Source organism: Scatophagus argus, chromosome 11, assembly GCF_020382885.2.
Source record: "Scatophagus argus isolate fScaArg1 chromosome 11, fScaArg1.pri, whole genome shotgun sequence".
Classification (NCBI taxonomy): Eukaryota; Metazoa; Chordata; class Actinopteri; family Scatophagidae; genus Scatophagus; species Scatophagus argus.
Window position 1 is genome coordinate 16,016,429 of NC_058503.1, and position 24,625 is coordinate 16,041,053.

The 24,625-nt window shown below is 40.7% G+C and overlaps 1 protein-coding gene across 4 annotated transcripts in view; it reads left to right on the forward strand.

Annotated features, from left to right (window-relative positions):
• The window catches only part of epha3 (eph receptor A3), a 92,306-nt gene that overhangs the window by 43,865 nt on the left and 23,816 nt on the right, over positions 1-24,625 (forward strand). For 3 of the 4 annotated variants that reach the window (XM_046403843.1, XM_046403844.1, XM_046403840.1), the window contains exons 4-10: positions 4,175-4,330; positions 8,238-8,597; positions 13,592-13,716; positions 19,744-19,906; positions 20,627-20,732; positions 21,210-21,274; positions 22,800-22,925. In XM_046403843.1, coding sequence (XP_046259799.1) covers positions 4,175-4,330; positions 8,238-8,597; positions 13,592-13,716; positions 19,744-19,906; positions 20,627-20,732; positions 21,210-21,274; positions 22,800-22,925 — 1,101 coding nt within the window. The remainder of the gene's footprint in view (positions 1-4,174; positions 4,331-8,237; positions 8,598-13,591; positions 13,717-19,743; positions 19,907-20,626; positions 20,733-21,209; positions 21,275-22,799; positions 22,926-24,625) is intronic. The other variant, XM_046403841.1, reaches the window with a different exon arrangement.

A 24,625-nucleotide genomic window follows, 5' to 3' on the forward strand; every position in this document is an offset into this window, starting at 1 on the left:
CAGCCTCACCAAGGTCAGGCCAGACTTTCAACTAACATGTAGTAAAAAGAGGGTCTGCGTGTGACCACGAGACCATCCAACAGTCATGTTAATTATTGATGAGGGTGTCCTGTGACCTAGACTATTGATTGAGCAAATTGCAGCCCCAGTTATTTTACAACCACCATATCAAATGTGGCTGCTGCAGCTGTGTACGTGTGTGCACATGTGTAAATCTAAGTGTGCACTACTCTTTAATAGTGAATGATGAGATTGTGTTTCGGCTGTCATTATGTAGTGAAAGCAAGACATTGTGGCACACCCCTGTGAGTGTGCCAGTATTTGTAAGAATTTAAAACGCGTATTTGTGTTTGTGTTTCACAAATGACGAACAGTGATACACTCCTCACATGCTTCTCCTGCTGCTATTATTGATTTCAAAAATTAATAAAAGATGATTCTGGAGGGTTGACCTTCGTATTTTTCTCATCTGCAAATATTACGTGTTCTCTTTTATTTGTCAAGGCCCTGAAGCTCTTGTGAAATGTGTGTGTCTCTGTATGTGTTATTTTCATGCACGCACACAAACACACACCATGTATTTTCATTATTCGCTCATAATCTGTCATCTGAAGAGCTACCGTGTTTCCTCTCCTGGGGAACACACACACACACACACGCACACATATGCTACCACACAGGCTATCATACTATCCACTTGTGCCCCTGCACACACTGCTGGTGTATGTCAGAGTAACACACCTCGGTTCTCCGCTAGATGAGTAGTTAACCTCCTGTGAGCTGAATCTGATTTTACCATCAGCCTCTGTCATAGCTGCTTTTTATCCTGGCAGACACACAGGGAAGAAACAGGACCTTTATTATCCTTCTCCAACTGTTATAAAAATATTTTTAGGGTTGCGGTCAAGAAAATACAACATATCACTATACTGTCATATGAAAACCTCGTACCGTAAGCTTTGGTTATTAATTTTTACACTGAAAGTTTATGAGATCCTCTCGATGCCTAATAAGTTTCACGGCTGTGTTATGCACTCAGAAGTCCCCGTATATTTTTAACTTTTAAGTGGAAATGAGGCTTTTTTTTCCTTACGTTTATGGAGTGTTGACTTGCCAGAGTAATTCCTCCAAGCACAGGGCTGAGTTTAAAGGATACGTTTGGTGATATTCTGTATTCATTTCAATAATAATACACTGATCTTACCAACTAAGTAAGTACTTGGTATCTGCTATATGTGCATAAACTATTGAAATCACATTACAGAGCCACACCATGACACAGGGTAATATTTTACTTCTTAAAAATGAACATGTGCAATGCGTTCAGAGTTACTCAGGTTCAGTAAGACAGACGGAGAGAGACGGATAGCAGCAGTGGTCAAGCGAGCTACACAGTGAATGGAGAGAGGGAGCAGCATTAATGAAAACAAAGGACTAAATCAGAGGAATTATGCATTAATCTCTGATTGTTTCACAGTGGTTGTGTTCTGAAACACAGAAATAATCCTGTGGGAAGGTGCTGGATTTTGTGTGAATTCACATGTTTCTATTCTGGCCCTGACTGTGTGTGCAGTTGAGTCATGCCCCCTGCCATGTTCAGACAGACGCAGATAGGTATATTTATATGTAGTAACATATGTCAGGTCAAATGGGAAATAATATGATAGCTCTCCAAAAGTGATGCCAAGTCATAAACCCCTCACCCTCCTTGTTATCAGAGGAGCCGTGGACCAAACTAAAAACTGTGCAGTGCAGGTCAAATGAATTTTTGCCAAAGATGGTTGCTGTCATTTTAGACAGTTTTTTTTATGCTGATGTATGTTCAAGTGTTTATTTTTCTGATAAAATTTGAAAGTTATTTGGTGTTATAAAAAAAAAAAAACGAGTCAAACGTCATGATGATGTGATGTGATTGGGTCAGATAGGTGATGATGTCATTCTGAGGCCGAATGACATCATCACCTATCTGACCCAATTGCTAGATGGCAGCACTTATATCAGGGATATCATGGCTTCAGTTTTGTTCAGTGGGTGGAGGTGGAGATGTGTCATCCACTGTTGTATACGTATGTCAGTGGTTTGAATGCATAAAGGGGAAGCTAAAGACTGGTATTGCAAACTTGATAAACACAAACATAATGGACCCTCCCTTAATTCTGTGCAGTCCCACAAACTCCCAGTACCATATTTATGCACCTATGCTCAAAACGCATGTTACTGAAAACAGTCTTCAATAAATGCAGCATTTACTCCTGTGTGAGTAGTCTACTAAAAACTAAAATCCCCACTTTCTAATTGTTTAAAGAAATTATTTAGACTTTTTCAAAATGAAAATATATATTTGTCACCCAAAAGAGTTACGTCTTCAGTAGGAACCAATGGATTTTGGGGCTGAGAGCCATACACGATTTTGGAACAGCTTTCCCTGTGAACACGCATATCTCCATAAGTAAATAGTTTCATGTCCACGGCGAGGTGCGATGCCAGGAGTTAGCACATATGGCAGATAAATGAAAACAGGTCCAGCTGGATTCAAGCCCAGTGGTCCAGTGAATGCATTTATAGTGATGTTTGCTGTTATCCGAGGGTGAACTGCTGGGGGCATGTGTGCTCTGTCAAAGGTTGTTTATGGATAGAGGGATCAGATGAAGCCTCAGTCTGCCACTGTTATGAGATTAATTGATTCTAACTTTTCTCTGTTTATCCACCCTCCTGTTTTATGTTCCTTGTGTAAATCTGCTGACCCAGTGGTTATCTCGCTGCTTCATTTACCTGATTGGCTTTGGGCCCTGGCTGTCAGGTCTAATTTCCTGGTATGTCCTCCAATCAGGGTGGTCTGTTTTGTGTGTGTCAGCAAGTGTTGTAGATGTCATTCCAACAGTAGGATCATGGGCTGTTTAAACCCACTTCATTTTGTATTACTCTCTCACACACACATGTACGCATGCACACACACGCACACACACACATAGACTACACAGAGTAAAGGGGAGGTAGAGGAGTATTTAGTGCAGCATGGGGACCTTGGTGTGCCAGTGTCAGTGATGGATATGGCAGTAGTATCAGCAGTGTTGGCTTTTGCAGAAGTGTGTTGTCCACCACTGGGATCTGTCAGACCTGTTCTGCTGAGCCCACACATTCTGCTGGCTCGCTGCTAGCGCTGCGCGCCATTTTTTAATGTTGTGTGTGTGTGAGTGAGGGAGAGAAAGAGAACGAACATGCACGTTTGTCTTTATATATCTGGAACAGTATGGGATTAGGTGGAAAATTTCCATGTTTAGAACAGAATCCAGATCTTTCAAGTCCATGTCATGACAACACAATTTACCCAAGTAGATTTAAAAGGCGTTAAAATATTGAATTTCTGCCATATTTGGAAATTACTGACTGAATCCTGCTTTAATCATGCGAGCTGTGTTGTTTGAAATTGTAGTTTCTGTGTACTGGCAGTAGAAATACCTTTAATGCTTGGAAGTACATTACTGTGATATTAAACGCTGTTGTCTATGGCCAGCAAAATTGAATCTGTCAATGTATAGCGAGGCTTTTTGTAGTCTTAAATATTTTGTTTCCCAGCATTCAATCAAGGTAAGATGACAAGGGTCTCAAACTGTTAAAAGTGAAGAAAAAAGTAAAGAATAAAGGAGTGGAACCATATAGAAAAAGGAGAGAAAAAAAGTTCCCCTTGATCTTCCTTCCTACACAGACACACAAACACACACTTACACATGCAATTTACTTTACACAGGTAGAGTGTCACCCTACTTGCACAGATTGCAACAGATTTGTGGTGAGTAGGAGTTAAAAGAGCTGCTGAGTGCAGATTTAATACCTCAGATATTTAAAGAGAACAGCCCTTTTATCTGAGGGGACAATTTGCATTATTCATGTTGTGCCTTCTGAGAGATGAAGAGGGAGGAATAGGGACAAAGACATTTCAGAGAATTATTGTTTTTTCACCAGCAGTCAGTGAAGTTTTCTTACATTAACAGCAGATTCACATTCAGACCTCCTCTCGCCATTTAAGTGTGTGTGCGCGTGTGTGAATTAAGTAATTCCCATCTTTAATTTCTTTCTTGCTGTTGTTAGGTGCTCTGACGAAGCTATTAGATAGCCATCAGTGTGCTGGTTCAGCATGACACTCATGCATCTGTCTGTGTTCTTTTGTTTCCAGTGTGCAGGGCTGGCTTCTACAAGTCCACACTCGGAAATATGGAGTGTTCAAAATGTCCGCCTCACAGTTTCTCTCACCACGAGGGATCGCTGCACTGCGGTTGCGAGAAAAACTACTTCCGTGCTGAGGGAGACCCTGCTTCCATGGCCTGTACCCGTAAGTGTGCTTTCCCATATATCTGACCAGAGAAGCCACCCATTGTGGGGTGGAAGAATTTTTGAGTGCTCAAATTTGCTGAGTACAAGCTGAGTACTCAAATTTCTTAAACGTGCCTTGAATGGATCATGAAACTTATTAGTTTGGCTTTCACTGAGTTTCAGTGTTCTATATTAGTGCTTTCTGCCTTTCACTGTGAGTCATGTTTACTATGTTTGTTATGCAAAGTCTTATTACATTACTGCTGTACATGTCTTTACAAAACAAAGCTACAAAAATATGCATATACACTCTGTATATAGATGCTTCAGAACTGAACCTCAAAAATGATTTCCTGGTGTACTGGTTCTCCCATAAAAACAATCATCACAGTGTATTTTTCTAGTTAGTGGGACTTGTTTGTAGTTGGATTCCAACGTAGTATTTAAAACAGCTGAAGATTGTTATGATAGTGCGCAAGTTCCCATTTCACAAGTAACAATAGATGACTAATAAACAAAGAGCACTAAATTCCTTAATTATTTAAAGGTCACCGGAGCAATGGCTGCCCAAGAACACTTTATCACCTTTCCGCTTCTTACATGATTCTTCCCTTTGTAGCCCACTGATGCAAATGGATTGCAGATGCAGATGCCTCCTGCGAGCCATCCAAAATGCATTCCCCATAAAACTATAAATCACTGCATTCCCTCATGTCAGGTTATGGATACATCCGTTCCTAAATGGGCTAGGGAGAAAGAAAAAAATCTTTCGCCGTTTGGAGAACAGTAGAAAATACAAATTGGACGCCCACAGGCATACACAGAAGTCTAATTAGAAAGACTTTCACAGCAGGTCCCTGATGTGATTATCTCAACACCATCTTGTCAAATAGGCAAATTTCCCATCATTGGGACAGGTTGAGCAACGCAAGGGCTGCAAATGAATAGATGCGTTGTTCGAAGATAACGATCATGATTATCTGAGAAGGGTGATTTTGCTGTTAGCAGTGTGATAGAGGTTGTTTAGAATTGACTCTGAAAATTTGAAAGTGTTAGCAGAAAAATCTTAGAGGGCAGCAAAATGAGATTATAAGAACTAAAAACTAAGCCTAAATACTAAAAAAAAATGCTTTGTGTATGGCATTTCCTGCTGTATTTAACATGAGATGTTTCTGTAACAGCTGTCTTAACAGTGTATAAAGTATAGTTTGTCCACTCCCAAGAATTCAGTTCCACCAATTACAAATGCATCAGTGCATTCCCCTGTGTCCCACAGCACCGTCTGCAGATTAGCATAAAAATGCAAGAGCTGATCCGCCTTGCTGATCATCTCCCATTGCGTTAACTCTGTGAGATATTTTTTTCCTCCCAAAATTTCAAGTTTAAGCATCTGCTGACATCTCCAGTGATAAGTAGAAGGCTGGAAGGAGCCTAAAGAGAATTGTCAATACATAAATCCGTTTGTGAGGGATCGCAGATTACTCACACATTCTCAGTTCTTACACACCATAATTCATGTCACATGTTAATCTCTACAGCAATGTATTATTTTGACATTTGGAAGTAGTATATGATTGCCTGCATGTGTACATGTGCATGGCTGTGCAGGTAATATCTGATGGGGATTACAGGTCCAAGAATTCAATGTGGTCAGTGGAATTAGCTGTATACGTTATCCAGAAGACTGTCATGGTCAGATGAGTATTAAAAAAAAATACAGTCTCGCTTTAGTATACACAGACTCGGGTGATACATACATTTTTAATAATGAATACCAACTATTCACTGGAAAAGGAGTCAGTTGTAGATGTTAACAAATGATTTGATGTAGATGTTGCTACTGGCTGATCGCAATGATTGAGAAAGATTTCACATTTATGATACAATATGCTACCTGTTTGTACTTTAACTCAAATTCTTTATGTTTGATTATACACTCTACAGGCAAAGGTATTAGGACACCTGACCATTGCATTTCTAAATAAAAAGAAATTGATATGGAGTTGGTTCCCCCTTTGCAGCTATAACAGCTCTCTCAGCCACTCTTCTGTGAAGGCTTTCCACAAGATTTTGGAGTGTTTGTGTAGGAATTGCCCATTTATGCCCTACAGCATTTGTGAGGTCAGGCACTGATGTTGGACCAAAAGGCCTGGCTCACAACCTCCCTTCCAGGTCATCCCAAAGGTGTTGGATGGGGTTGATGTCAGGGCTCTGTGTGGGCCAGTCAAGTTCTTCCACACCAAACTCATATAGCCATGTCTTTATGGAGCTTTACTTTGTGCACTGGGGCACAGTCATGCTGGAATAGAAAAGGGCTTTCCCCAAACTGTTGCCACAAAGTTGGAATTACTGGAAGTAAGGGGACCAGCCCAGCTCCTGAAAGCCAGCCCCTGTCTGAATACTTTTGTCTGCATAGTATATCCGTTGAGGCTGAAGTGGAGGCTTTCATTTGAAATCATACAAAACCATAAACTGTTTTCTTTTACCATTACTCAGAACAGCAAATTTGTAACAGCTTAATGTAATGGCTTATTACATTGTGTGAATTATGTATTAATTGCAACATGATGAATTCACATTAAATCTGTTTTCTATCATTTCATTATATCTTTTCAATTGAGTTGGATTATTTAGTCTAGAAACTGCAAAACTGCATAACTGCATTTAAAATTTACTAGATTTCTCATAACATTCAATAGATAGCCTGATTTTGTTTTCAGATTTTCTCTTCAGCTAAACACTTGGTGTATTTTTCCTTTGATTTCTCTCTTTTTAATCTTTTGATTACAAGGACAGGAGCTATGCGTAGTTTGGGAGTGAAGTAAATTCTCGTCAAGTCAAACAAACCAAACAAAGCATTTTATCTCAAGACACAATCCAAGCCCATTTCACTCTCTTTCCCTCCTCCTTCTCCTGCTCAAGTTCTCTGCGGAGTTATTTGGCAGTTTTGTTTTGTCTTCCATGTAATTACAGTTGTAGCTTTGATATGAAAATCTGGAAATATTTAGAGAAATCTGTTTGTGATAAGATATTTTTACTTTTATATGTCAGCTTGACTTTAACAGACTTTTTTTGTGGAAAAACATGTCATGCCCTTCCCTTAATAATCTAGAAACAGAGAGGGAAGCAGACTCATATTAATGCAACCCTTATAAAACAATACCATCATGAATCACTGATAGAAGTACTGATCAGCCACAACATTAAAACCACCTGCTTGATATTTTTTAAATCCCCCTGGGCTGCCAAAACCACTCTGCCCTGTCAAGTAGGACCTCTGGGGATATTTTGTAGTCACTGGCATCAAAATATTGGATTCCTTATGCATTGAGGATGGGGCCTCCAGGTGAGAGGCCCCCCTTTTGGGAGGATGGATTGGGTTTATTCTGGTGCATCCCATAGATTCTTGATCAGAGGAGGGATCTGGCGAGTCTGCAGGCCGTTGTTGTGGTCCTTGAGACATTCCTGAGCTGTTTTCAAAATGTGACGAGGTGCCTTGTCCAGCTGGGGGGAGGCTGCTGCTGAAGGAAAGAGCTGCCCCCATGGGGTCGGGTGTATTTGTCCTGTGGGTGATGTGTGTCAAAAACCATTTACGTGATTGCCAGAACCCAAGGTTTCCCTGTACGACATTGCATTGTAAACAGATGATTATGTTATTCACTTCACCTATCAGTGGTTTTATTGTTGTGGCTTATGGGTGCATGTTGTGTAGCACACGATACCATTTCCTTAAATGCAAATCTCCATGTTGGTATACTGTTTTTGCAATTTAACCACCTCACGAAACAACCATTGTCTTTCCGGGAAACTGACCAATATACAACTGCTGTCACAAGATGTTGAAAACATGTTGAAAAACTTAAAGCATGGTGACAAATATTTTCCATGTTTTCACCTTCATCTCACCTCTCTTTATCTCCCTCAAGGTCCTCCTTCAGCACCTCGAAATGTGATATCCTCCATTAACGAGACCTCAGTTATCCTGGATTGGAGCTGGCCTGAGGACAGTGGTGGGCGCAGGGACATCACCTTCACTGTCCTCTGTAAACGCTGTCGTGGAGTTGCTGCCAATGGCAGCAACGGTGGAACCCAGCGTTGCGAGCCTTGCCGGAGCAACGTTCGCTTTCTGCCGAGAGCCACAGGCCTCCACAACACCACAGTGACGGTGGCTGATCTGCTGGCTCACACTAACTACACATTTGAGATCGAAGCTCAGAATGGTGTGTCATCGTTGGCACCCAAGATGAGGCAGTACGCTGCTGTCACCATTACCACCAACCAAGCCGGTGAGACATCACGGCAGATGGGTAGATGCATAAAGGCCTTATCAAAGTCCTTATCAAAGTCCTAGATTCCATTCCAAGCGATCACTTGCAGAGTTTAAGCTTTGTTTAGACTGAAATCTTGTTTACTCCTGCCATATGGCTGAGAACCACTGCCTCACACTTAGAGCTGAAACGATAATGATAAGTTGATTAGTTAGTACGCAGAAAATAAATTGGGAACTGTTTTGATAATTAATTAATCAGCTGAGTAAGTTTTCAAGCAAAGTCGCCAGATGTTTGGTTGGACCAGCTTCTCCAATGAGGGGGGGGGGGGGGGGGGGGGGGGGGTTTCTCTATTATATCATAGTAAACTGATTGTATTTAAGTTTATGTCTGTTGGATGTACAAAACATTTGAAGAAGATGGGCTCAGGGAATCTGTGATATGCAGTTTTTTCCCCTGACACTTTATGTACAAAACGACTTAGCGATTAACTGAGAAAATAATAATCAGATTAACTGATAATGGGTCCGGGCTGAAAAATACCAAAGTTACCCTTTGAATAGTGGAGGTTTAGGAGTTTTCAAGGCACGACGAGTCATATCCCATTTAAACCTCTCCTTCCAGATTCACTGATTGGAGCATCTTTTGATTGAGCTACTTGGCTGATTCTCATTGAAAGCTTTCTTTGAGGCATTATTTTAAGTGGGCATAAGACTGTGAACCACACCTCAGGTGTAATGAATAGATGTGTGGTACAAATGCAGGAAGAAATATGTACTCATACTGTGTGCATACGTGTGTGCAAAAGTGTGTGAATACAAAGGAATAGCAACTACCTAACACATGGAAAATATTCAAGTACCTCTCTAAGTTGCATCCTCTTACACCTCTCTCTTTATATATCCTATCATATAATACAATAGTCTATAGTTTATATGCTCCAAACATATGCACTCCAACCATCAGCATGGACCATGGACATTTACAAGGTAGTCCCTGGCCACTATTCTCTTGTTTAACAACCAGGATCAAATGTCTTCCTCCTTCTCAAAAAAACATCTCAACCTTTTAACAGACACTCTTAATGTGAGGATGGGCTTCTAAAATTCCCATCAGTCTTTCATATGAATATCTCTCCACACATCCAGCCCTTAGAAGAATAAGAAGAAAACGAGAAGTGATACTCTGAGTAAAAAAAATATATAGCTGCAGTAGAAAGTGCCAAACCTCAAAAATCCCTGACTCCAGCGAAGAATGTGCAAAGGTCTCGCCATAATACATCAATTCATTCTTATCCTCGTCCCTCTGTGTTCACTGTTACTTACACACTTTTGCCTTTACACAGGACATTTTGTGTTTGCAGTTCAGCAGCTTTATCTGTTTTTCTCTCCATTATGTCTTTTTATTTCTTTGCCCTTTCTCTATTCATCTGGACACAGGATCCTTTATTTCTACCTGTCACTTTCTTAAGTCAACCCACACCCAGCTATTCTCTCCTTCTTGATGTGTTTCCCTGATTTCTCTGTAGGGCTTTATTTGTTTCAGACCTGAGTAGGTGATTTAGCTTTCTCGGTATGTGTTTTTGAGCAGAGTGAACAGATGGGAGTTTCTCTCATAAGCTGTCATACAGCACGATCAGAGTGAGACTCTCCATCACATCGATGATGATAGACAGATGGCAAGTAGTATGAATTTCGGCGGATTGTTCGGCGTAGGTATGTTGTGAAGCATTGCTGATGCAGTAGACCTGGCAGTGCATCAAGCCCTTTTGTTTTGGTTCAGATGCAGACATGACACTAACTTGTACCTGATTTATTTCAGGAGCATAAGAGTCATTTACTACAAAGGGTGCATTGGTTATTTTTAGGTAGAATCAACAAGGCAGTCCTGTGCAGTCACTCTTTTTAGACTGTGCTGTGCTCACTTTAAAACAGTTTAATGATGATCATAAGGTATTTGCATAAACTGTCTTCTAAAAGTTTTCATATCGTATGTAAACTCTCCAGAGAGGAAACTTGTCAGTGTGTTAAACATGCAGATGTTGAAGGTTGTGTGTCCCCATAGTACATCCTGACAGATGTCTGCTGTGTTGGCTGTCGGGTGACTGACAGCATCCAGACATGACCCCTTTAAAGTGACAAGACAGGGATCAGACGTGAATATAGATTTTTTGTTTGTGTGCGTGTTTGCTCACATACATGCACATCTTTGTAGACTGAAGATAAGTCACGACCCAAGTAATTTAATTTTATGAAGAGAAAGGTAAAGTGCTACACATTTTAGGTAAAGACAGTTCAAATGAAAAGCAATAAAATGTTATGGCAAAGCTTTGGAGGCTTCTGTTAGTAACAGTTATAATCTGTGTGTGGTTTGTCAGGGGGATTCTCTGTGTAATTGGAATATATATTAGATGTGAAGAGGACTTATCAACACTAAGATGGCTGTATGTGCTCAGAATACTGAAAGCCATCTTTAATGTTTGAGTGATCATCAGAAAAGATGGAGAAGATAGATAGGTCTTGGTATTTCCATACTGTAGTTCAAGCACATGCACGTATGTAGAAGCGTAAAAACACAGACCTTTCCTAACATGCACATTCACACACACACAAATGCACGTACGCACAGTCCTCTCTCTCTTTCTGTCTGTCTCTCTCTCTCTCTCTCACACACAAATATCTCAGCCTGCAGCTGCACACTCTCCATCAGCCCTGAGAGTTTACAAGGATTAGGTATGTCAGTGCACTCGCCCCACCCGTCTATACACTTTCTCTCACATAAACACACACATACAGATGCCAAAACTGTTAAAAGCCGGATTAAGTGTTTCCCTGGGAAGGAGAAGTGTGTCCTGGCTGTGCTGTCAAGGTGCTGTCAGATAGCACTCCAACCTTCCACCTCCTTTGCTCTCCATTCATTGTCATAACCATGCTAACAGCAGAATAACTGATGATAAACTAATGATGAAATATTTGATAATTTAGGCATCTGCTTCTGCAGAAAGAGTACTGTGACTTTGGATGCTTTAAGTTTTTAGCTGATAATACTTCTGTCATTTTACTTAAGGAGGATTTTGAATGCAGGAAGTTACTTGTAATGGAGAACATTTAATTACGAGATCATGTTACTTCCACCGCTGCCAATAAGCTACTATTACTTCCAATAGTACATCAGTGTTGCATGAAATAACTAGATATGTTCCAATAGCTGCATCGTGCCCCCTCACATCACAGGTGAGTGACGCTGAAGGCCAATTTTTAAGGCCATTATGGGCCTAGTGTGCTGTATCAGTTTTACAGTTGTACCACAGACACAAACAGAAAGTGACAGCAAATTATAAGTGCTTGGCAATAGACATGCAGAGAGAAAGAGAAGCAAGAAGAAGTTAAAGGAGGAGGAGAGGAACTTGAAGCTGCCTCCAAGCGGCCCAGACACAGTAAATCATTACCGCTATAAACCACAGAGCCAATAAAAAGCACAGCCTCACCCCGCTATCAGAACCAGAGGGAGAGGAGGAGAAGAGGAGCAGGGGGTATAGAAACAGATTCTCCCCATCTGGATTCATTACAGGAGAAAAAATAACTTCCCGCGGAAATACACACAAGTATATTCACGAAAAGACACACACATTCACACACATGCACACAGATACACTCTGCAGATACATAATCACAATCAAGAAAGGCTCGAACATTTCAAAGACAAACATGTTTTTTCCCGTGGTCTAATAAAATTAAAAGTCAATGCCTCAGATGCCGGGCTGGCCCCGGAGCTGCCTGGCAATTAGAGAGCAGTAAAAAAGGGAAATGAGAAAGAGAGTGAAGAGACAGAGAGAGAGAGAGACAGAATGAGGGTGGGGGTGCAGGGCTTGATAGAGGGGAGGGATGTGCTGAATTACTAGATTGGGACCATGTGAACTCCCTGAGGCAAGGCGACGCATGGGTGAAGGATTGGCGAGGAAGACTGGCAAGAGAGAAAGCACCACACCGAAAGGGCTCAGGACGGCAGTGAAAGAAAGGGAAAGAGATGGTGTGTAGGGTTTTGAATTAAAAACACAACTTTTTTTTCCTGAGAAATATGGAAAATACTAAGCAACAATAGACGCTACAATAAAAGCTGAAAAAACAAACCATATTACTCTGGTGAGAAATCGCTTCCTAAGAAATAGAAGTACAGACTACTGTAATGTTTTTGTGAAACTTAATAAATGATTGAATAGGAGTTTGATATTCTCACCAGATTCAGAGTTAGGTAACCAAGCATAGCTTTGTTTTTTCTGTATTTGGATGAAATTAGCCAGTGCTTCCTCCCAAAGATTACCTCTCAATTTGGAACTGGCAGTCTTTCCAATGTCTGCTGCCTCTAGTTACTATTCTATTTTCCCTGCATTTATCCTGGCATCATTATCTTTCCTTCTGAGAATTTTTCGCAGGAAAAAAGCAGACACCCTTTTTAGAATCACACAATTCAAAGCTTTTTTTTTTTTTCGCTCAGTGCATGCTTGATTTATAACATAAGTTTAGAAAAAATAGATCCTTCTTCATGTGAGAGGAAAATCTTAACGCTTCAAGGTTAGGTTTAATCTGTAAAGGTTTCTTGGGAAACAGAGACAGGTAAATATTGAAGGAGAAGAGCATTGAGGTGGCAGTAACTACCACTAACATGCACCATTAAAACGCTGTTACTACAAAACTCCAATATCTTGATTCAAGACAGTTTAGTGTAAAAAGTTCTGTTTTGATGAGTTAATGACAGAATCTACTGAAACACTCTTGCAGAGGTGAAATGCACATGATGTGTTTGAGCTTGTTTTTACGTGGTCTCGTTCCACCCGCCAACTCTGGGCCACAGCCTTTAATGCAGCCCCACTGGGCAACAAACTGAGTTAGGCTAACAGGAACCATAGACAATCGACAGGATGCAGCACAGGGGACTGACCTTCCACTCAACCTCACCATAAAGGAACTCACTGTCTCATCTTCTCTCTGTGTCTGTCTATGTCTCCCATCCAGCTCCCTCGCCAGTAACAGTGATCAGAAAGGAGAAGACGTCTCGAAACAGTGTCTCCCTGTCCTGGCAGCAGCCAGAAAGACCCAACGGCATCATCCTTGACTATGAGATCAAATACTATGAAAAGGTTGGTGCAGAATCAATGTTAAGGTGGATTTTGTTACCCTTGTACCAAACCGGGTGCGGCACGGTGGTGCAGTGGTTAGCACTGTCGCCTCATACCAAGAGTTCGACCAGTTCGAATCCCGGTCTGGGCCCTTCTATGTGAAGTTTGCATGTTCTCCCTGTGCCTGCGTGGGTTTTCTCCGGGTACTCCGGCTTCCTCCCACAATACCAAAAGCATGCACATTAGGTTAATTGGCTACTCTACATTGCCCCTAGGTGTGAGAGTGTGTGGTTGTCTGTCTTTGTGTGTTGGCCCTGCGATTGACTGGCGACCAGTCCAGGGTGGACCCCGCCTCTCGCCCGAGTCAGCTGGGATAGGCTCCAGCTTCCCTGCGACCCTGACGGATAAGCGGCATAGAAAATGGATGGGTGGATGTACCAAACCGGGCTAGCTGTAAAACCCATGGGATGAGCTTGCTGGCTTCCTGTTGGTTCTCTGGCCACTTGGGATAAAATAATTCAATCATACAACCTTTCTAGACCCTACTTTTATTGGTTTTATTTACAATGTGGAAGGGAAGATGCTTTTTCAGTCAGTGTGTGTCGTGCAATGCTCCTGAAGTTGCACTGTCGAGTGCAGCCTCTACACCAAAATGGCCTCACATCCCAGCACTGTTGTTGGTGGCTTGGCAGATAGATACCAGAGTGGTCTTAATCTTTTCACATCTTTTCATCTAACTCTTGGCTAGAAAGTAAGCAAATTCTTGCTTTTAAGTTCTGTGGTTGCCGTGTCATGTTTGTGTGTTCACACTGAAATATGATATGATTATGGTTAAGTGTGAGGAAAATAACATGCATTTTGATATGAGTCTTAGAGATCAAATTACAAGAAATTTGAAATAGCGTAGAGTTTGCAAGTCTATGTGTGAGTTTTCACTGGCTTTCCGCCTTCCTCCCACAAAACACATGCAAGTTAATTGGCAACTCCAAATTATCCGTAAGCGTGAAGGGTAATCTGTCCTCACCTGTCAGCCCCGTGACTGACGGCCGACCTGTCCAAGTGTACCTGCTTGTCACCCAGTGTCAGTGGGGATTAGCTCCAGCCCCTGTGACCCTTCAGAGGATATATGTATGGATAGATTATTATGATTATTTCAGAAGAGTATTAGTGCGTGTTAGAAACCTATGATGTCCAGTATTTCCTCCCCTCTTTTTACTGCTGTACCTTTCTTCTGTACTTCTAAAATCTTCTTCATCTTCTTGTTTATCTTTCTGTTTTCATTCTTCTGTTCCTCACTCCTCCCATCTTTGCCTTACTTCCACCTCACATCTTATCTTTTCATCTCTCCTTCTATTTCATATGTTGTCCTCCTCTCCCCTCCTATTCTTAATGGAGACAAGTTTACGGCACACAGTAAATGTTTCTGTGGGGTCGCTCATTCTTCTGTGAGAGAAATTAGTGCAGAACGAATTACAGTGCCTTTCAGCGCCAGTGCTGTGCTATGGCTGACATTTGATGGTGAAATTAGCCGTGGATGCAAGTTTAATCACTCTGGCAGATTCAGTGTGTGTGTGTGTGTGTGTGTCGGTGTGTGTCCCAGATCACAGTTTGCTTGAATGCCAACAGTGGCCCCTAATCTCTTGATTAGTAGGCCGACAGAGGCTGTTTCCTCTCTAAACTCTGTTCCCTGCTCAGCCATCCTTACCTAAGATGTTAAAGCAAGGCTGGAAAATAGCGAGAGGAAAAGTTAATGGCTGATACTGGGTCAAAGCTCACTTGAGGTCTAATTCCGTGCTGTGGTTTTTCAGTCACAAACATGCTCGTGAATCACAAATGTACATTCATTCAAAAAAAGATAGGGAAAAGAATGAAAGGAGTTTAAAGAAGAGTCTTTGCACTGATCCCTGTTAATCACATCATCTCTCAGGAATAGCTGGGGGCACTCAGAACGGACACACACACACCTACACACAAGCCAAGTTCCCAGCAGATTCTCCACAGCAGCCATACATACCCAGGGATTTTAAACCCCAGACAAAAGGCTCTTCCATGCAGAAAAGCGAACAGGGATAACCGTAGGAGACCCCCATAACAACCCAGGATAGAGGCCTCTTCGTGTGGCAGGCAGAGGGACACTGAGGACCTCTAGCATGCCAAGGTTCAAGGCCACAGAAGGACAAGAGTTGGTGCACAAATTCCCCACATCGAGACCACACCATGACTCACTTATGAGACAGAAAGAGGCTTTTAGAGACTCATACACACGCAGATATAATTGCATATGCACATAAACAGGATGGTGAAACCAAACACAAAAACAGACTGACAGAGATTAAAAGAAAGCTTTTAGCAAGAAGATGTTCAGATTTGCAGCATCAACCAGACTCTCTGCTTTTATGTGTTTGTGGTTTTCTCTGTCTGTATTTGCACAGGCTTAGAACAGAAATACACAGTGTACGTTATCATGTAATTCAATAGCAATTTACCACCGAGTGGCTACTCTTAATGTAGGAACATTTCACCAACAACCACACAATATCACACAAGGCAAAATAGTTAAATCAAACAAGGCTGTTTTGCATAAAAAGCAGTACATGTAGGGGCATTTTATAAGTTGAAATATTTCATTTGTATAGCTGAGGGCTTTTCTACTGAACTCTACAATATGAGGCAGAACACAAATATTAATCGTCACAAGTCATTTAGCTTCATGCCACTGTGAATCTTAAGTGTTGATTGGACATTATGCATTTCCTGTCTACTGATGAAAACATGGATTTCATAATCTCCCATATGTACCCAATAGATCACGTCACTTAAACATGTTAACACATAAATTATATTGAGTCATTGGAGGCTCCGTGATCTCTAAGTGAGGCATTAGCAGGTCAGTAACATAAATAACCTTCAATGTGTATGGCAGCTGTTGTTTCCAAAATCGTAAAAATGACACTAAATAAATGACCCACTAGTTCGCTGGATAATTTAACACTTTAGCCAGTGTTACATAAAATAAATACTGCTTTGGAAACAACTGCAATGATGACATCTTCATTGCTACATTTCTACCTTAAAGGGAACTTTGAAAGAAAATGATTTAGTGGAACTGATGCACTAAATGTTCCTATATTATACCATTATTTGGATTATGTTATAAACTCACTGTTGAGTAGCTACAGTGAAAAGCATGTTGCTGTATGTTAGGATGAATTTTAACTAAGGCAAACCTGCAGAGGGTTGCGATATATAAAAACAGTAGGTAAAAGAATGAGAAGAGTGCTAAGTTTACTGCAAAGCTACTAAGCTCAAGCAGATGTTCTGTTGTTTTTCATGTCAGGTTCAGTCAAAAGTTCTAATGTTAAGCACTTGATCGCATTACCTCCCATCGTACCACATTTTTCATGAGTGTGGTTGAATGAGTAATGGACACTGGGATAGAAATAGTAATTTAGTTTACAACTTGTGTTGCTGTAAACTTGCCATCAGTAGCTGCTGTGGCTCATACCAAAAAAGCCCTTGCATTCCATAATTTCTAATCAACCCCACCTTGCCCGTCTTTTGCTTCCAGTTTGCTCGCACCGCTCTTTTGGCCAGTGCTTACCACTGTGTCACACGATTGTGAAACCGGAGGCCCAAGTCTGAGGGCTGTTCCCCCACTATGTGTCCTATATATGAGGATTCTTTGGGAATGTTTGGTGATATTCTTGGGAATTCCTAGTCACAAAGCTTCCCAGAAGAACTGAGGTGTTTCATCTTTGGAAATCCCAAGCTAACTATATGATCTTCCTGTCGCTTTAACCAACTAAAGGGCACTCTGCAACCGATAAGACATTTCCAAGTGCACTTTGTGCAAATAGAATTTGTGGGAATACATTTTGCTGATTATTTTTGCATGTTTTATCACTGTGATCTAAAGCGCAGGGAAAAAAACTTCAAATCCACTTTAATTTGGGTTGTTTATTTAGTCTTAGATGGAAGGAATGTTGTCTGAAAGACTGTATTTACAAGATTTCTGCTGTACATCTCCTGTTTTTGGATCTGAAGAAGTTTGCATCTGTGTGTGCGTGTGTGTGTGTGTGTGTGTGTGTGTGTGCGTGTGTGTTGGCACGTGTGTGTGTGTGTGTGTGTGCGTGCATGTGTGTGTGAGTGTCTTATACAAGCTATAATTTGCCACGGCTTTGTTTAGATTGCCAAAGCAGAACGCAGCACAGCGGCCATATTAAATTCTAGCAGGGCTCTGGTGAGACACACACACAAGCGGACAGTTCACAATCACACAGCTTGTCTGGCTGCAGTATGCATAAAAGAAAAGTGTCTGACCTGAATTTCTGTCTCTGTCACTCTGTATCTGCCCCCCCCCTTTCTCTCTTTCTCTCTCAGACAGACACACACACTTGTATACACACACACAGAGGTGCATGTGCCACACCTGTGTGTGATTTTCAGGGGATCACACAATGTCCTGAATGCAGAACAGTGACAAGCTGCGAGTAGATTTATGGTTGCGATGAAGAGTTGTCCCAGTGCAGGTCTGGTGTATCAGTTACCTCCTCGCACATACAGGAGTTTAAAAAGCTTTGTGCACCATAAAAGTCTGATCCGCTCTATTAATGAGCATGAAGTTTCTTTTAGACGCTGTTTTTGCGTCTGTGTGTGTGTGTGTGTGTGTGAATGTCTGAGTGTTTGTGCCTGTACCAATGAGTGCCTCTTTATAACTGGCTCTATAAAATGAGGATTTGACTATGCCTGAACATGATTCGGCCTTGAATGATTTTTATGACCCTGGCTACACTGTAAAACATGTAGCTCATTTTCGGGATTGTTGAAGTCATCCTAATAGGCTCTCATTAAGATTTAAGCTCGGCCTTGTCCTGTTTCCCCACTATTTAACAATTTGTTTCATAGCGTCAAATCTGGTCGATAATAATGCAAATGCAAGTCCGTCTGGAGCACGGATGGGCCCAACAGTTTTCACTTTGGACAATTCAAATACACTGTGAGACAGACAGAGAAAAAATATTTTTTTACTGTAAAACGTTTTTGTTTTTTTTACTCAAACAATAATTAAAGTGTTTTCTGGTGCTGATTTTTTTTTATGCTGTGCTGTGCCTCCTGTCCTGCTTGTCACCTAATGTAATGTAAAAAAAGACTCTTAATAATATTATTCTTCCTTAATTATCTCACACACAAAACTAAGCGATGAATAGAATTGCTTACAGTATATTATGCATTATTTATGCATTATTTATGCATTTTAAAACATTTGCTGCACAGTAGTAAATGATTAAATGGGACACCACTGTTTGGCTGAAGCAAATGTTCTGCATATATTTTACTGTTATACATAAACTCAATAAATATACAAAGATATAAATGTTCAGTATACATAATTTTTTCAGATAAATTGATTTTTTTTTTTTAATCTATCAATTGTATCTCTTTCCTAATGTCAGGATAACCATATAAGAAACACCTGACAATCATGGAGTTTGCACAAACATGAAAATAATAAATCAGTAAATAATTAACAAAACTGTGAATTTCTCTTTTTCCTGCACTATTGGATTGGATCCTCTTATTATTCTAACTGTGGAAGTAACTCTGCACACGCAGAGCCAAAGTAAAGGGACTATTTTCTATGTTTTTCCCCTCTGCCTCATCTGCTTTCTGCCCTCTACTCTTTCCTCCACCGTTTTTCTCCCTTCCACATCTGGAAACAATGTGGCAAACGCAGGCTTGGTGTGTAAATCCTCCTGTTGTTTTATCAGTGGAGATCAGTAGGAGAGAAGTCATAAAATAAAAAAAGCATAATTCATCAGACTGGGGAGAAAGTTGCCAAACTGTCTGGGATGCTTGTGCATGTTTGTGTACGAGTGAGTGTGTGCATGTGAGTAAACGTGCACATGCAGATGATCGTGTTGTATTGTACGTATTTGTGAATTTTGTGTTCGTTAATAGCTCCAGCCCAGACTAAAAAAAAATGCCAACTGTCTCACAGATACTGCGTTCTTCCTGTCCTTCTCTTCCTTTGTCTGCCTTGTCTGACAGGAGGAGCAGGAGACCAGCTACACCATCCTTCGTGCCCGGGGTTGTAACGTGACTCTGAACGGTCTGAAGCCCAACACTGCCTACCTGCTGCAGATCCGAGCCCGCACCGCTGCTGGATATGGAGCCAGCAGCCCCAGTTTTCAGTTTGAGACCAGCCCTGACTGTAAGTTCAACACAGGATAGAAGTTTTTAAGTAAATATTTTACTGCTGTACTTGAAAATGTGGTTGGACTGATCTGTAACGTTTTCTCATTGAGCAGAGGGCCAATAATGTTCATTTATAAAGAAAATAAATAAATTCATTAAAATAAAAAAATTACAGTGATGAGATTCTGGAGTCATTCTCATTTGGAATTAAGTATAGATATTTTTTTATTATTTATTTTTTGAAACTTTTTATTTATCCTGTGTTCCTCTGCTTTATTTAGTTTGAAATCTGCTTCAGATTTCGTTCTTATTCTGTAGTCTTGGATTCTGTGATTTTCCACAGGACTATCCGACCTTGAATATTGGGGCATTCACTGGCCCAAAATATCAGCTGTTGCAGCTTCAGGCTGCTGAATTTTTGCAATGGTATTAGTGTTAAAAATCAATACCAAAGAGATTAAACAGTTGATGTTCATGGTTTACTTAAACGCTATTAGGGACATAAACAGAGTTTAAGTCTGAACAAAGTTCGCTTGTGCTTTTGTTAAGAGATCTTTGCAAGAACATTCTTTTCACATCTGTTTCTAGAGACACGACTTATATAGCCTCTTTTGGTAACTGAATATATTGTGCTACATCAGATGAATATTTGCTGCAGATGCTGTAGATGATGTGGTAGAACTGGACAAGAAAAAAGCTTAACACTGCTCATTATCCGTTGTTCTCTGTCTTTCAGCAGCCTTCTCCATCTCTAGCGAGAGCAGCCAGGTTGTCCTGATCGCCATTTCCTCCGCCGTGGCCATCATCCTGCTCACTGTGCTGCTCTATGTCCTGATTGGCAGGTCTGTCCGCCAGCCCTTTGATTTGACTCTCACTTAGTGTTTTCTCTTTCCCTTCAGTGGCACCTGAAAGTTGATTTTATATGTATGTATTTTTTAGAATACGACAGTTTACCTGTATTTCTCCCCTGTAATTAATGTATAATATAATGTAACAAGCTGTATTCAGGTGTGCGTGTGCATATAGGAGAGGAATGTATATATATATACATATATATGTGTGTGTGTGTGTGTGTGTGTGTGTGTGGTAGAAGTTGGCAGTCAGCACTGTTCAGAGAGAGTATAAATCCATGGCTCATTATAAGACTTACTGATCCTCTCTTGGCTTATAAGAGCTGGGATTACACACATACACTCACTCACACTTACACACTCTCTCACACACACAGAGCTCTCGCTAGCCTCCAGACTGGGCCAATGGGTGAGGTCTTATTGGGAGATGTGGCACTACTTATGACCTTTCTCTGTTTGGATTGGCAGGTTTTGTTGCCACGGCAAATCCAAACATCCTGATGAGAAAAGACTGCACTTTGGCAACGGCCATTGTAAGTACCGGACTGTTTTCCTCAGGCCCAGTTAGATCCATCCTCTCTGATCTTTACTGTTCAAATAGTTACTTTCATTGTAATCTGGTATAGTTACAATTGGGAGACTTCTTGTTTGTTAGTTAGTTTTTTTTTGTTTGTTTGTTTTTTTTTGCACACATCTTTACCAGCAGTGGTTGTTATAGTGCAGCTTTTTCCAAATTTCAAGTGGTTTCCTCTTCTCTTCGGTTCGTTTGGTCATATGAGAAGACAGTAATCGGACCGAGACCATGTTGAGAAAGAGGTTTCTCGGTCCATTTGCAAACCAATCCTGGAGGCTTCATTTGGAAACGGAACAAGATCAGCCTGTTTTCCCCAGCAGCTATAGCAAATACTGAGAATTAAGGTTTAAACAATATCTAATTATAGGGTTTACTTCAGAGAAAAGTCCTTTTCACTGATGCATTTTTGAACAGTGACCAAATAGTCACTCACATTTCTGTTTGCAATTGGAACAATGTGTATAATAGCATTTTAAAGTAACAACTTACCCCCCTGAACTCCCTTTTTTCTTACCCCCCCCCCCCCCCCCCCTTCCCTCTTTGTTGCTTGTTCTCTTTTATTCACATACAATGTGTTATTTATTAGATATACTCCTTCCTTCCTACCTTTAACCTTGACCGAGGTATTGGCCTCAAAACTCCCCAGGCACTGAAATGTGGCTGTCCACTGCTTCATGAATTGTCAGGATGGGTCAGATGCTGAGTATAAATTTCCCTGCAGGGACTAATAAAGTGCAACTTTATTACTTAAAGGATAGGTTCCTGTACTTTTTTTTTTTTTTCAAATCTGCCTTAAAGCAGTACTAACATGCTTATATGCTCATTGAAACATGTTTGGTTGCTCTGATTGCTCACACTGCCTTTGAAGGGGACAAAATCCACAAACTTCTTTATGTGCAAAAGTTGTTCCTTGAGTTTAAGCTAAAGGTAATACTGACATTTTTCTATGTGACTGAGACAAATAAAATGTGTGTTCCAAGACTAAGCAAAAAAACACAATGCTGGAAAACAGCAAGGAGGGGAAAAAAGGTGAAATCAGTGTTTATACTTGATCAGTTAATTAGCCTGTTTGTATCACAAATCAGCTGCACATTGATGACTATTTGTGCATCTGGCTATGATTTTCCTGACTGAGATTTACTCAAACACATAAAAACTGTTTTACTGCCATATTGTTCAGCAATTTATCAGCATCTGGAAGCCGTTGTTAACCTAATACGTGATTTAGTGTATTATCTGGCTGCTGCTTAAAGCAGGAAGACTACAACATCTTTCAACGTTTGGTTCTGTTGTGCAGTGTTCAGCACAGACCTAACTTTGCTTATCATCCATATGTTTTGACTCTTGTTTTCTGTAGTAAAGCTGATCACTAGCAAGGTCCTTCGAAGCTTAAGGTGATTTAAGCATTCACAGGACGTACAGATGTGGGAACATGGAATTTTAAATGGTTTCTGACTGATGCATCATGTTCTCTGCTGCTGCAGTGCGTCTGCCGGGTATCAGGACTTATGTAGACCCCCACACCTATGAGGACCCAAGCCAGGCTGTGCACGAGTTTGCCAAGGAGCTGGATGCCTCCTGTATTGCCATAGATAAAGTGGTGGGAGCAGGTAAGAGCAAATACAGGAAAACACTTGACCAAAGTTTGCTGCACACACAGACACCATACAGGTTATTTCAGGCGAGGAAATGTAAACTAAGGCTGATTGAGTATCAATGAATGAGTTAATTTTGTATTTATTTTGATTTATTTTTTCATTTTCATTAGTGTTAGCATTCTGAAACGTTTTTGGGGAAAAGATATGCAGACTCTGGTAGATAGCTTTGCTTGTACAAATGGCGATTCAGGCAAGTATGAGCAATTAACTACCGCCTCACTGAGTAAAGTACCAGCATAAATTATTTTAAAAAATGGGTCACTTTTCTCTGGTCATCAAAGCAGAAGTTTATCTGCATAAAACAGGCAATGCAGAGTTACTACAGATTTAAAAAAAATAAAAGTAGATTTCTTCCTTTACCTCCTCTTTGCTATTTACACCTCAGTGCCTTACTTTCATACTTGTTCACAGTTCTATTTAAATGACAAAGACACACCAAAAGCAGATCACATTTAAAAAAAACAAATGAAGTGCATGTAGTGCTCCTATATATGTACATTCTCAGAGCAGCAGGCTAGTTTAATGTTGTGCCATATACTGCACAGCTGGGAATGAGAAGCACTTTGTGCCCTGGCTTCAGGGCCTCCCCAGCTTTTTTTCATTCAGTCCTCCCCTCTATGATGAAGGGAGAGATGGTGAAATCAGAGGTTGTTCCTTCAGTTAATTCATTTCTACCTTTTCTCTACCTTATTTTTATCCTTTTCATTCCCTTCTTTCTTTACATTCCTCATTACCAGTTGCCTGTTGCTCTAATTCTGTCTAATGTCTCATTAAGTCTAATCATCGCGGCACTTAAACAAGCCCCTCTCCTCTCCTCTCCTCTCCTCTCGCACTCCCTGATAACTTAAGCAGAAGTTCAGACGGGAGGGTAATGCATTGTGATTCATGTCGAGTGCAGGCAGAATAGACGGAGACTAAAGCACACAGCACATAAGAGCAGGCCTGTCTCCAGGGTCCCACCAGCCCTCCACACTGTAAAGCTGTCAAGACGGCTTGAGAGTCTTAATACCTGACTCTGTTGGACTGTGCTACACTCCACAATGCATTTTTCATACTATACAGACAAAGTATGTTAATCTCTATAGAGCTGGGATTATACATGATTAGCTATTGGCTTTTTTAATTAAAAATCAGATATGCACAGGTCAGTGTTGTCTACTTCTGACACAAAATATTTACTATGTCCCATTTTTACTAGAATCTATCATTACTTCACTGGTGATCTGTGGGTTTGGTATTAAACTGGCATTTTTTTTCACACAGTTAAATATTAACCTCTTCAAATGTGTGCATACCAATTCACATTTCATTCAATGTTGCAGGTCCATAAAAGGACTAAAAAAATAATAGCAAATGCACAATATGAGAAGAAATATTGCATTTGTAATATGAAGTATATAATTAATATCACTATCTCTATCATTCCTCTAAAACCAATATCTGTTGAACGCCAACAGCCTCACACGCAGTTGAGTCCAAACTGAAGGACTCGACACACACACCCAGTATACTATACATTTTTAATGTGCACAGTGCATAGCTGCGGCACAGTATATTTATTTTAGTGCGTCTGCATACTTACATGAAGTTCAGCATCACATTGTGGAAAAAGTCTATTTTTATTTATGCTGGAAAGGACTCCTGAAACTGTA